The following is a 14,561-nucleotide window of genomic DNA, read 5'->3' as shown; positions in this document are numbered from 1 at the left end:
TGATGTCTATGAATGTATTAGCATGGGGTCTCCCCCCAGAGGTGCAAGTGATCTATCTGAGAGAAGCAGCCTCCTCAGATTTATTCTGAGTTAACCATATGATACAAGGCCTACTCAGCCCTTTGTGCAGGAAAGGCTTGCAGCGTTTTGGTTTTGCTTTAACAGCGGAAGCACTTCGCATGGGGTGTCCTGACTCTAAGACGGGACCCGGGGTGATTAAGGTTTGAGTCTTTACAGGAAATATGGGCTGGCTCGATGGCCGATTGGTTCTTCTCTGTGGTTAAATTCTGTTTCTATGTGAACACATCCCTACAGCCTTCATTCCCGCCCTAATGGTATTAATGACACCTGCTGTTTGGGACTTTCTAATATTAACGATTACCAGGCATGAGTGAAGTCTGGTTTATTTATTTTTTGTTCCATGATATTAGTACATATAGCGCATGCTCAGTGGCCCCCAAGCTTCGAAGAGTATCCAGTCGTGAGGAGGAAGGTGCCTCCGCACCCAAGGAGCACCCGTGCATTTGTTATGCTCTTGTTCGCTGCACCCATGACGTACAGTCCCCAGCCGCTTGTGTTTTATCTGCCTGTAATAGTCAGATTTGACCAGCAGAGGGCACCAAAGGCAGTGAAATTGGTTACTTATGAGTGAGGTCACTTAAAATCCTCCTATTGGTTGCACTGAAGAGCCTATGAGATAACTCAATGGTGGGGAGTCGGCGCGACATTTAAATAACATAACAAGGTGCTCGGTGCTTATCCGCCGTGTTGGAATATTCCGTACAGTTACATAAGGAGAAGGATAACCGGAAGAGGTAACAGCCTTTTTATTAGAGCTGGGCACCGGGGAGTTAAGTCTTGGAGAGATGGGCGGCCCTTTAACCCCTTTAAACTATCCCCAGCCGCAGAGCGCAGGAGTTCGGTCTCCTCACCAGGCTTTGGTCCGGGAAGATGAGCCATTAAACTGCTGCAGGGCGAGGCCAGTTTATTTGGATTTTTCCTTTGGTTGTACGGTGTGCAGGATATACCATTTGTTTCTAGAGCTTCTCCAGGCACGTTATTGCTGCTGTGTGTGCACCTGAGCTGCTGAAGAACACCTTTAGAATACTTTGGTATGCAGTAGGGTGATGTCAGACAAAATGGGTTCTTGCCTATTGGAGGCTGCAGGTTGTATCTTTGACTGTCCTTTACGGCACCCTTTGGGGTCTTTTACTGATTTTCTATTACTGTCCCTGGTTACAAGAGCCGTTGCATCTCCCTATAGGTGCCCCTGGTTACGAGAGCCGTCGCGTCTCCCTATGAGTGCCCCTGGTTACAAGCAGCATTTAGGGGGCAGCAGGGGGCACTGGCCTGGGTTAGGCTAATAATATTTTCCATCCCTTTGAGTAACGTGATGCTAAAATAACACCTTAAGTCACAAAGAAACAGCACCAGAGACACATGGATGGAATGCCGTTCCGAGAAGTAATGTATTCTTACATAGAACTGTAATCGCAATAGCTGATGATAAGGAGCCTTATGTGCGTGTTGTAACGCTTGCATGGTGCTTTCCCGCAGGCAATGTCTCATCACGTCCCAGACAGGAAAGCGACCACCTGGAATTGTTCTAAAACTGCCATGGAAGAGCAAGCAGCAAAGAAATTCCTCCAAGGATTCACAGATTTGAAAACGGCAGACAAGGAAAATAATTTGGTAACCCACACCACTAAACCGACACAGAAGAAAAGATTGTCTGTTTATCCCTCTCCTGGGAACATTTTGTACACGGGCCGTCAAATACCACGCACACCGGGCCCGGGTGTTTTACCTCTGCTGCCTTCTCAGATCTTTAATGCAAACGCAGCGATGGATACTTCATTTGATACATTATACAAGTCTCTGTGTCGGAACAAGATCAGAGATAACATGGTCCCCACGGGCAAGCAGCTGGACCGTACCATCTACATGAAGAGTCTGCAGGAAGCATCGCCCAATCGTAGCCCGTCGCTTAACAAGACGAGGCAAGTGGAGGTGCCGCTAACCAACCATTCGCTAACCGGTAGGCGCTCGCTAAACATCTCAAGTACCGAGGTAACCCATCACGTGGATAGACCGCTGCAGAACATAACGCAACGTGAGTCAAGCGTGACCAAAATTGTGAAGGAAAATGTGGACCCTGAAGACAAAACTAGTGCAAAGGAAGTAAGTATTGTGAGTAAGAAGTGAGTATTGGCTGACTTAATGAGACGATTCCAGCCCCAATGTAATAAAGTTATAGTCTGCACACTATTACTCACTGTAAGACTTGATCATTGCTTGTTTTATGTTCAGGGTAGCCTTACATGCATGCTTATATTCTATATATTATATAAACCTTCACCACCTCCACTGGAAGGCCCTTCTACGTATCAGCCACCCTCTAAGAACCTTACCTTACAGCTTGGGTATATCTCCTCCTTGTATTTTGTTTATTTGATTTGTTATAAAGTGTCTGTCCACACTTACTGGATCACCTGTTTGACAGGGCTTCACACCTGCGGAACGCTGTAGGAAACAGAACGCTGTTAACCGGAGGATAAGTGAACTCCCTGTTAGGGGTAAGTATTACAGTGCAAGCAGTGTAACGGAATACAACATTTTATTGCATCCCATGGACATAGTAGGCCCATTGAATAACAGGGGCTGGTGTAAAACGGTGACCTTTTTAGAACTTAATTCAAACGCCTTACATTTTGTGTTCTACTAAATATCGCCCCAAAACATTTTCATAACAGCATCTGTTAAAATGGGGAAATTCTCACTTATAATAACTCATGTGTTGGGCTACTACATTTTATAGGATAAATAGTCAGGAAAAACTAAAGGACATGTATATCTGGGAGAGAAGGGAAGTACAAGAGGAAACTTTGTTTTAAAGGAGGAGAATTCCATCCTATTCGGATGATAAGATGTAAGGAAGTTTTACTTTACTCAGAGGGTTGCGGCAGCACTGTGTACACACACACACACACACGTACACACACACACTGTTTTATATAAGTGAGACATAAGGAGCGCTACATGAGACATTGTTGATATTAACCCCTTAACCCCCTGTAGAGTGTCCCTTTAAATGTTTGTAGTGGTCCTTTTACAAATGTAAAGGGACCATGTCGCCGTCAGTGTAAGTGATGCTAGAGTCCCCCTTTATACATTTTTTTTTTTTTTTGGTATAGCACAGTGGCTTCCTTTGCTCTGCACCAAATTAAAGTATGTATTTTGTTACTTGTCTGGTGACATTGCCCTCTCAAATAAAATGACCCATAAACATTGGATGCTTACAGCTTTGGTTAACACTGCGCAATCTTGTTTTATGGGACAGACAATACCAATTGGTTAAGTCATATATTTTTCCGATATCAGGATTAAATGGAGTGCGTGTTTCTGGAATACTGAAAAGCATGCCTGGCTATGAATGCCGCACCGAAGACCTGGAGTTTCTTAGACATTGGGAAAACAAAGAAAAGGCAAAGGCGCTGAAGGTACCAATTAGCAATGCTTAATTCTACTTTCCTGTCTGGAATTTGCATTACAGTTAATGGTATTTTTGTGCATTTGAAGATGAGAAGGTATGTGCGGGGGGGGGGCATTGTAAAAACGCAGCTTATAAAATACTATTTACTTAAACGGGCATATCCTCGCTATTACACCTAAATAAGTCAGTAGTGGCTAGGTGTCCACCCTATCTAGTGATCTTAAGTGTCCTTTTTAGCCCTCCCCATCCAGTGCCTAATAAGTTACAAGCAGTAAAAAATTTTGGCTCATTCTGAATATGAAGGAGATGTGATAGAAACATTTAAATGCTTGAGGGCTTTAACAAAGTACAGGAGGGGAGTTTATTTCAAAGGAGGATAAATGTTAGAAAATAATTCCTAATCTAAAGAGGTTTAGATGTGATGTAAAGAACTTTACAGAAAGAGGTGGTAGATAAATGGAACCGTCTCCCATCCGTAGTGGTAGAGGCTAATACAGTGATTAAACATAAATCTATCCTGATTAGGACCTGAGTCCTACATTAGGAAAAACAGGCAGACTAGAGGGTCCTAATTTGCCGTCAAATTCTGTGTTTCTCTATTCAGATGTCCCCTTTTTTTTTGAACCAGATCAGTTTCAGGCTTGGTTTAGTCTCGTATTTCTTGTTGTATTTTGTGCATAGGTTGGTTTTAACTGTTTCCAGCAGATGGCAGAGCAGACATGTTTTCTAGATTTTGTTTCACTCACTGTAAATTGTTTCCGAAAACCTGGAGCATTTAGACCAAAAACCCAAGACTCTCATTTTTCTAATGTTTCATGGGTGTTTTGTTTGTTTGTTTGTTTTTTACATTACATAATATAATACTATAATGGTAAAAATGTGAGCAAATGAAGGTATTTCCTCATATATGCAAAACTAAATGATTAAACCCCCACATAAACTAAATATTTTTATGGACCCCACCTCACATATATTCATATAACATACGTTACGTGTGTGTTTGTGTATGTTTTTTAGGGATCAGGCAGTTTGCCATAACAAGCCCCCCAACCTGTCAAAGCCCAACTTCCCTGAGTATGGATCAAGGCAAACGCAGCCCCCTGCACCAGTAACCACGGCAGTTTTCAATCAGTCCACTCGTTTTTAGAATGGCATAGTATGGCTTGAAGTGCAGAAAGGGTTGGGGGCTTTAAATACGGCTTGGATTTTTAATAGTTTACTTTTTTAAACAGGTGGAATTGCTTTCCCTGAAAAAAGAGCTTGTTACATCAAATCGCAATAAGGAATTGGTAATTGCCAAGAAGGAGAAAATTGAGCATGACATTCAGAGAATGGTAAGTCACGCACTATTTAAAAAACAAAACATTGCAATTCGGATCTTTTGATCTTGCGACCACAAGACTTCTTAAACAAATAGAAAACAATTACCGTTTCCTACTTTTTTTCATAAACGGCTGGTTTTTCATAAACGAAATTTTTTTTTCAACGGATATGCCGGTTTCTGCTTAGAACTAAATCCGAAATACTTTTTGTGTTTGTGCGTTTTATTTGCATTTTTTTTTTTGTTTTTTTTGTTTTTGTTCTTTCTTCATGTTTTTTTTTTTTTTTTTTTTTATCCAGAAAGCATCTTATGAACGGACGGTGCAGCTTGGAAGAGCGTTTTTGTGTAGGACCCGTAATGCCGGCTCTGTGAGAGAGCTGTCTGATTCAGATGTTCTCCGGCAATTAAACCCAACGTCCATTCAGTCTTTACTACAACAAGAAACCATCCGCCTTGGTGCGGCTCAGATGGAAATGGCCGGAAGAAAACAAGAGGCTACGGTATCAACAAATCACATGGAGGAGAATTTTAGGTGCCTACCTGTTAATTAATATATCATCCTTCAGAGGAAGCTCGGTAGATTATTGTCAGAATACATGTTTGAATGCTTTGCAGTGGAGATGTTTCACGGGAAAGCGTACTTCAAACTTTCATTTCTAGAATGCTGTTCTTGATTCATTTTACTGGACGCTCCTAACCACATGTGAGTGGAGCAACCGCATCAAACATGCCAAAAAACATGTCCTTACTCAAGAAAATCTGGCTAAGCGGCACCATACCGAACTCTGTGACACATGCAATTTATGTGATAGATTGCAAATAAGATTGTTTTCGTTCATTTTAAGCAGCGTTAATCCATGGCTTGCCAGCATAGATAGATTGCGTTTTCAGTTTAAAACAAGCTACAAACTCCTAACTTAATGTTTTTTAATACTCCAGATTGAAGGTCGAGTCGTGTAACAAGCGCGTGAAGGAGGCAGAAGACAGAGTCCAAAAACTGCATGTAAGATGCTTTGTTTTAGAAAGCACGTTTTCCATGGAACTATATTTTTTCTCCTTGAATTCTGGTGGGGAGGATACACTGCGTGTTTTATGTTGAAAATCGGATCAGTAGCTTAGAAGTTGGATGCTGAGATACAATGTTTTACATAGCAGCACAACTTGGAAAATGACCACCTTAGGAACACTCGCATAGAATCGCTATGTAGAGCAGGAGGAGACGGGGAGATTTATTGCAAAGGAACGGTCCTGTCGAAAAAAACTACATGACTGTTCAATTGAGCATGAACAATTCAAACAACTTATTGTTCATTGCTTCGCTCCTTCCATAATTTAATCTGGGGAAAGTATTTCTGCATTTAATGTGCAACGTTTTGCAGTTTTTTTAGTTACTTTTTCTCTTTTACCCGGTCTATATATCAGACATTGTCCTTTATGTAATGTGATTAATCATCCATTTTATCTCTTATCAGGAAGAAGTTATTGCTCTCCAACAGCAAGTAGAAAAAGCCCAAGAAGCTGTTGTGAATACAAAGGTAAGCCATAGCAAGAAAGATGAGACCGTTAAAAGTTACTGAGATCCTGAAAGCTGATGTAGCTTTACATCTTTTTGCTATGTTGGCCCAAAGGTAACACACAAGATGTGATTAATTCCATATCTGGGTAGTGGGCTCTAAACAGGAATAGCTAGCATGTACATACTACATTCTACTGTGCAAGAACCAACAAGGAAGTATTTATATACAGAATAAAAATAAAACCTTTGCAGATCTGACTTTTCAATCTTCTTACCCCAAACATTTATTCACATAAAACAAAAGAAACTTTGAAGGATTGTTTTCAACCTCCATGGCAGTTAAGCATTCCCTGAGAATAAATGAACGAGGCTGCATTTTACAAGATCGTAGAATTCCATTCCTGGATACTTAGAATGATATTTCTAGTGTTGCATTCAGTATGTGTTGCGTTCGACAGAGTAAGTAGACTTAAGTATTTGTTCAACTTAAATTACTATTTTATGTTTCTATTGTGAAGATTATATCAGGGTTTGGTGAATTTGTGTAGAAGCTAGGATCCGGACAGACATTCTGGAAGCCACTTTTTTTCTTCTTCTAGCCAGAGAGAGCAAGTTAGCAAGACATAAAGTTAGGAGCCAGATCTAAAAATCAAAGAGCCATGGCTACCTTCCTCCTGGCATTTTACAATCCCTGGATGATGTGTGTTTTTTTTTTAAGATTAGATAAGTGGAACTTTCCTACAGAGGTTGTAGAGATCGGTACAACGAGGGATCTTAAACGTTAATTGGGTATATTTAAGGTTCTCTGGAAGAAAGACAAGACCAAGTGCTGAAGAAAGCTCAACATTTTTTACAGCAGGATATAAATTGGCAGAATAGATGGGCTGGCTGGCTTCCTGTAATTCGTTCTGAAATAATGTTTCTGTTTAGCTCTTTTTTGGCCTAAAACATATTATTTTATGGTCACGTGACTTTTCAGCTCCCTCTCTGCTAAAATCCACATCCAGATTTATTCTACGTATTCTGGAGAACCATATCTGTTCATGTATGTATCTATACTTAGGGTTGTTGCTGATGTATCACCAATGTGTCAGGAATCGTATGCAAGTTTCATTTTGTCAGATTTTTGAAGAGAATAGCTATATCCGTTTTAAACAGCCTTTAGGCAAATGCATCTGAAATTAAAGTGGAAATCTTACTGATATTGAAACCCATAGATAAACAAAAGTTAATTATTCTCAGAGAAAATGATTTTATTGTCTGGGCGTTGGTGCTGCGGAGTGTTGCATGTGTTGGCTGCTTACATTTCCCATGTGAGAAGACTTTAGAACAGGCTTTGCCGTTCTTTCATTGTCGCGTCCCATACTAATAGCGTGAAACACACTGCGCTGACAGGTGCCTGTGCGCCTCCCTCCGCTTCAGCATCACATCTGCGAGAAATTATTATCCAGGTCATGCTACTTATTTTATTTAATGGCTGTCGCTTGTATTGGTAAAGGCTTTTCAATCTGGCCAGTAGGTGCTGCACTTGCTCTTTAATATCGCTCTGCGATTCAGTTTTATTTCTTCTCAATCCTCTTTAGCGAGGGTCACAAAATCAACCTTACAGAGGAAATGCCAACAACATACTTGGTGTTCATCTTTACAGAAAAAAAGTCTTGTGCTAGGTAGCATTTGACCAAATAGATAGAGGGTTAGATTAGAGACTTAATATGCCAAATAATTACTGTACAGGTATTTGTCTAAACACCCATGTTTCTAAGTGCTAATGCAGCATACACTATGATGTCATAGGTTTTTTCTGATGCGAGCTATGTTCATTTATGGGAATTTGTTTTCTTTATTTAGGAGAGATTGCGAAAAGACAGAGAGCAAGTCAGCCAGAGCCTGAAACCCACCCCAGCTTTGGATCAAACCCCCAGTCTGACCGAAGATGATAAAGAGAGAATGGAAAGGAGGCTTCAGAGGCTTGTGCAGCGCAGAGAGCTTTACCTTGAACGTGAAAGGATATTACAGAAGATAAAAGAGAACTTGTAATGGGAGAGGGTTATTCTGAAAATACAAAAGAACGCTGTTTCATGTACAGTTTTGCTTCCAGAACATAGTAATTCAGAAGGAACTTAATAATGAAAAGTGTAGCATTAGCCCAGTGCTGTAATTGCGTGGTATAAGTACAGACATATGTACAGATGATCAGAGCACCTTCTATACACACGAAAAAAAGAAAATGAAGATGGCAGTGAGGAAGCAGAAGTATTTTACCCCAATTATGGTGTCTTTGAAGCCACGTATGATAAAAGATTGCAAGGTGTATTGATAAAATATAGAAATATTTTCCGTATCTATATATTTTCTATATTTATAATAAAACATGTGTTAGACTACAACCTTCAACTGGATAACCTTTAAATAATAATAAAAAAAAAAAGAAAGATGAAAGATTTCCTGCAAAATGAAGGAAATGAATTCCCCTGACATGTTCTGATGTGTTTTTCTTTAAGCCAACCATTGGAGTAACAGTCTCCTTTTTCTCTCAAAATATGGAAGAGTATTCAGTATTCATCCAAGGATACTGAAGGCTATCTTACAATGTGTGTTCATACAGGTGATTTGTGAACTATAGTTACCATATACTATAGCTATACTATTAGTTCACAACTTACACTTGGTAACCAATACAGCAAAATGAAAAAGTATAGTAGTGTACAGTATCTCAAAAAAAGTACAAGCTTTACATTTTTGTAAACATTTTATTATATCTTGTGACAACACTGAAGAAATGACACTCTGCTACAATGTAAAGTAGTGAGTGTACAGCCTGTATAACGGTGTAAATGTGCTGTCCCCTCAAAATAACTCATCACACAGTCACCTTGGCAACAAAAGTTACTACACCCCTAAGTGGAAATGTTCAAATTGGGCCCAAAGTGTCAAGGGTTTGTGTGGCCACCATTATTTTTCATCACTGCCTTAACCCTCTTGGGCATGGAGTTCATTAGAGCTTCACAGGTTGACACTGGAGTCCTCTTCCACTCCTCCATGATGACATCACGGAGCTGGTGGATGTTAGAGACCTTGTGCCCCCCACCTTCGGTTTGAGGATGCCTCACAGATGCTCAGTAGGGTTTAGGTCTGGAGACATGCTTGGCCAGTCCATCACCTTTACCCTCAGCTTCTTTAGCAAGGCAGTGGAGGTGTCATCTTGGAGGTGTGTTTGGGGTCGTTTCCATGTTGGAATTCTGCCCTGAGGCCCAGTCTCCGAAGGGAGGGGATCATGCTCTGCTTCAGTATGTCACAGTACATCTTGGCATTCATGGTTTCCTCAATGAACTGTAGCTCCCCAGTGCCAGCAGCACTCATGCAGGCCCAGACCATGACACTCCCACCACCATGCTTGACTGTAGGCAAGACACACTTGTCCTTGTACTCCTTACCCGGTTACCGCCACACACGCTTGACACCATCTGAACCAAATAAGTTTATCTTGGTCTCATCGGACCACAGGACATGGTTCCAGTAATCCATGTCCTTAGTCTGCTTGTCTTCAGCAAACTGTTTGCGGGCTTTCTTACGCATCATCTTTAGAAGAGTCTTCATTCTGGGACGACAGCCATGCAGACCAATTTGATGCAGTGTGCGGCGTATGGTCTGAGCACTGACAGATTGAACCCCACCCCTTCAACCTCTGCAGCAATGCTGGCAGCACTCATACGTCTATTTCCCAAAGACAACCTCTGGATATGACGCTGAGCACGTGCACTCAACTTCTTTGGTTGACCATGGCGGAGCCTGTTCTGAGTGGAACCTGTCCTGTGAAACTGCTCTATGGTAACTATGTTACTATGTCTTGCGCAGCATGCTGCAGCTTAGTTTCAGGGTATTGGCAATCTTATAGCCTAGGCCATCTTTATATAGAGCAACAATTCTTTTTTCAGATGCTCAGAGAGTTCTTTGCCATGAGGTGCCATGTTGAACTTCCAGTGACCAGTATGAGAGAGTGTGAGAGTGAAAACACCAAATTTAACACACCTGCTCTCCATTCACACCTGAGACCTTGTAATACTAACGAGTCACATGACACCAGGAGGGTTAGGGTTTCAATTAATACTTTGGAGACAGTGACAAAAATGTCTGTATGTCACACCCTAAGAGAGAGAGTGAATTCATATATACAATGTGAACAGGAAAGGAGGAGACCAACAGTATTAAAGAGGGAGTCTCATTTCACTCATCACACAGAACATCTTACTCAGTCACACTCACTGGCCATCACTGTGTAAATGTGGGTCTGTAAGGCTTAGCTGTTACACGTGTATGAGCATGAAACGGCAGGTGGGAGAGACTGCTGTGGTTGTAATACATAGGGGTGGGCTTTAGAAGTAGGGCAGGACTCCTAGGCAACTGCAGTATTTCAATAAACATTTTTAAGATACATCATTAAAGAGAAAAATAAAATGATAGCTTTCTTTTACTTCTCTCTACATGGTGCAGAACCTCCCTGGGGATGTTTTAAGAGGCCACCTTTATGGAACTGCATCTTGAAGGTGGTGCGCTCTTATATCAGGAAAATGGGCAGCCTAGATATGCCAAATAATACTTATCTCTCATCAGTTTCTGTTTCTATGTTTCCATTAACTGTGGGTCAGAGGTGACTACTAATGGGACCTGGCCATTCCTTGGCGGTACTTTTACTTCAATTATTCCTGTCTCTGTGTTGTTTTCCGAGAATTTCATATTGTATCCTTGCCCAACAAATTCCTTCCTTAGATTTTTGAGTTGTACATCTGGCTCTGGGATCAGCTGATCTTTGTCCAATCAGCTCACTCCTGTCACATGATGCTGGGGGCTTGTCCAATGGCTTCAAAGAAAATAAAAAAGCAGACTAGTAATGGAGAGCCTATATAAGAGCAGAGCAGGCAGGGGATCTGTCATTTCACTGTGACTGCTTCATGTGATACTGCTGTGCTGCATCTGAGCATTTTACAGTGTGACATTCTTCTGTGTGGCACTTGGTGAGCCCCAGCCTGCCCTTCCTCAGTGTCTAAGACTCAAGTTCTGATTTACTTAAATTAAGATCATTTAACCAGTCCATCTATCCAGTCTATCCTTAACCCTATAATTAAGCTAATTTTGACCCCGTCTCCCATCCATTGGTCTCAAATCCCCTATCAAACAACTTCTATTTCATGCAACCAAACAAATGGGATTTCAGAAAACAAACATTTTCTATGAATCTTATTGAAGATGAATACAATTCCTAAAATACGAACCATACAAACTTCACAAAATTTCTTTAATTTTATGTACATTTTTTTTTTTTTTTTTAACACAGAGCTTTCATACTTTATACATTCTACCTTCTAACAACATATACACATACAACCTGTCTACAGTACATGCCGATTCCACTCAAATTACATTCAGGGAACGCTGTGGATAAAAGAAATGCACATTTAGTGTTTTTTTTTTTTAAATTACAATGCTTCCACATTGTTGCGTGTCCCCACAAAGCACTGATATGATGTTTAGAAAAGTGTAACCATGAGAAATAAAAGCATTTACTTCAGTGAATTATCCGAAAGACTTGCGTACCTGAATAAGTAAACAGACTACAGCACGTGCACGGACTGTGCAGCACTACTGCTGAGGAGGAGATCACATTATTTAAAAAACAAGTTTGGAGACATTTTAGGGAAAAAAGTGCACAGTGAAAAAGGTCAGTTTCAGAAGCTACATGAAACACTAAATGATTCTGCGCTGGAATCTTCTTATCCTATGGCGCCAACACATGTACTACCTCCCTGACTTCCCAAGCCTCCAGTACATTATACCATGTTCCCGGCTGGTTGCAGAGCTTCCGAGCGCGTTTCCAGCCGACAGTATAGCACAATTTATAATAAAAAAAAAACCAAAAAAACGGAAGTCCTATAAAATACCGTTCTTTGAAAATGTATAAAATGGTATTCGAAATCAGCACCAGTCAATAGAAACATAAAAACTGCCTAAAACATGAATAAAACGGCTTGTCTGAGTGATGGGAAAAAAACATTTCAAAGATGATGATGTATACACAGATGTTGGCATTTCTAAACACGGGGCAATGGAAATAAAGCTTTTAATACTTTCCGTGCCTTCAACCCCAGAAGCCCCATTTAAAGTGACCTTCATTTTACATGGAGAAGTGTGGTGAATTGATCTCAACACTTAAACAATGGACACACACCTGACATTAACCTATGCCTTTGGTAGCTTGTCTCAAAATGAAGAAACGCATTGAAACCCAGATTGCCAGGTACAAGTTAAAGGAGCACTGCAGCCCTATCCTCATAATACACGGACGCGTTGGATGCCAATGCGCATGACTGTCCCTGCTCAATAGTGAGAGAATTCCCCTCGAAAACAACAGGTACATGTCCATGCTGGAGAAATCTGTTTATTAGAACGCACACAAAAACTCTCTAATTCATTATATAGGACATCTGGACCAAAGTATTTTAACATGCGGAAACGTGAATGTTGGGGCCAATGGCAGCCTTTTCTTTTGTTTTACTTTTTAAACTTTGATGTTAATATATATATATTTAGTGCTGCATAAATATTAAACCTGACCCTGAAGAGGCATTCATGCAGAGTGGGAAGTGTCTAATAACAGTTCAAGCCTTTTTACATATTTATTGCAAGGGCCAAAATCCACTGACCCAGATAATACATTCACCGGTACTTCAGTGTTTACAGAAACCGAGGTAAACCTGATATTTTCACACCTTTTATATAGTAAGAGGGTACATTTCCCCCCAAAAGAACAGTCCTCAAAGATCACCAGATGTTAGAGTGAAGGGTAAGCCAACTGTATTCCAATCGACTGGACTATAGGTAACAGGACAGTTGATGATAGATGACAACTCTTTGAGACGCCAGAAATGAACAGCCATAATTCCTTATGATTTTCACGTTACATGCTGTACGTGAGCTCTGACGCCCAACATGGAAGTTCTAGTAGTCAAAAATATCTTTACAACCGGACTATTTTTGGAGGACAGGACTATTTGGTCACTGAAGCTAGAACACCAGGCCGTGGGGTTTTAATTTTTTTTTTTTTTTTTTTTTAACCAGCCAAAACATTTTTGGAAAATGTATCTGGACTCATGTGTTTCATAAAGCAATTTCTCACACGTACCGATGGCAGCCTTTTTTGATTGCTTGACAGCTGAACACATTAACTTTGATATGCAGGAGGGCCGGTCAAGTCAAAGCAAAACTTACAGGGATTCAGAGAGAACAATCTTAAGAACAAAAACGCAGCCATTAATAACCAACACTGAAACGGTAAGTTAGGGCGCCCACAGTGACGTACATGTACAGCATCCATGTGAGAACTTCTCTTCCCGATGCTTCCTTCACAGTGAATTTTAATATTGTGGGGCTTTTGTGGCCACAAGCCAAACTAATCATTTATTCCACAAATATAAAGACTAATTAACCTTGTATCACGCCAGAAATATAAGTACATGTAAACCTGGAATTTTTTCAAGCAGTCATGTCACAAGGCTGCAGACCCGATGCCAGCAGTGTACACGTCAATGCACTACCTTAATGAGGGCAGACATCATCCTTATGAGCACTAAGTAGTCCTCCAGGAAACAATGTAGCCAATAAACACCTTCCTTACAATATGTTTCAAAGTGCAACTGCACCCTAGTAATATTTTATCAAACTATTACTCAGGAATCTCATGAAATCCCGCCATACCAATCTTTTGTCTACTTACTATTCGCTGATCACATGCAGAAGTCCCACTCAACATCTTTTACTACACTTTTCTCAGATCATGCTAAATCCATCTTTAGAGAATCATACTGTGCACAATGACGGCTCCTCGTAATCTCAGCCGTGCATACGCAGCGCATAACAGTGCAGAACCTTACTATAACCAGAAGCCTTCCAACTAAACCGACCTTTGGTGCGATCTTTCATGTCATAAAGGTGAACAAATAGCCTCGAACATGAGGATCACCTCAACCTCATTCAATTCCAAACAAACCTGTTTCGAGAGCCAAGACACTAAACAGTATACACTTCTGTGGGCCAAGTACAAAAAAGACTGAAACAGGCAATTAGAAGTGATAGTAAAAAATATTTTGACGAGTACATTAACAACAGGTCTAGATCACTCACGTGCATCTCTTAACACTGTCCAAGGCAGAGCTCATTAGATGAAACTGTGCATGCGC

The 14,561-nt window shown here is 40.7% G+C and overlaps 1 protein-coding gene across 1 annotated transcript; it reads left to right on the top strand.

Moving 5' to 3' along the window:
- The first annotated feature begins 708 nt into the window (after positions 1 to 708).
- On the top strand, positions 709 to 8,805 carry LOC128474578 (uncharacterized). The gene is made up of 9 exons (XM_053456935.1): positions 709 to 815; positions 1,558 to 2,181; positions 2,504 to 2,576; positions 3,382 to 3,500; positions 4,726 to 4,827; positions 5,114 to 5,346; positions 5,754 to 5,817; positions 6,287 to 6,349; positions 8,179 to 8,805. Exons 2-9 carry the CDS (start codon positions 1,561 to 1,563, stop codon positions 8,365 to 8,367), a joined length of 1,464 nt encoding a protein of 487 aa, XP_053312910.1. The 5' UTR covers positions 709 to 815; positions 1,558 to 1,560; the 3' UTR covers positions 8,368 to 8,805.
- The last annotated feature ends 5,756 nt before the right edge of the window (positions 8,806 to 14,561 follow it).

The sequence above is a fragment of the Spea bombifrons genome, chromosome 2 (genome assembly GCF_027358695.1).
Source record: "Spea bombifrons isolate aSpeBom1 chromosome 2, aSpeBom1.2.pri, whole genome shotgun sequence".
In the NCBI taxonomy this organism is placed as follows: Eukaryota; Metazoa; Chordata; class Amphibia; order Anura; family Pelobatidae; genus Spea; species Spea bombifrons.
This window is presented reverse-complemented; position numbering and strand designations above follow the sequence as displayed.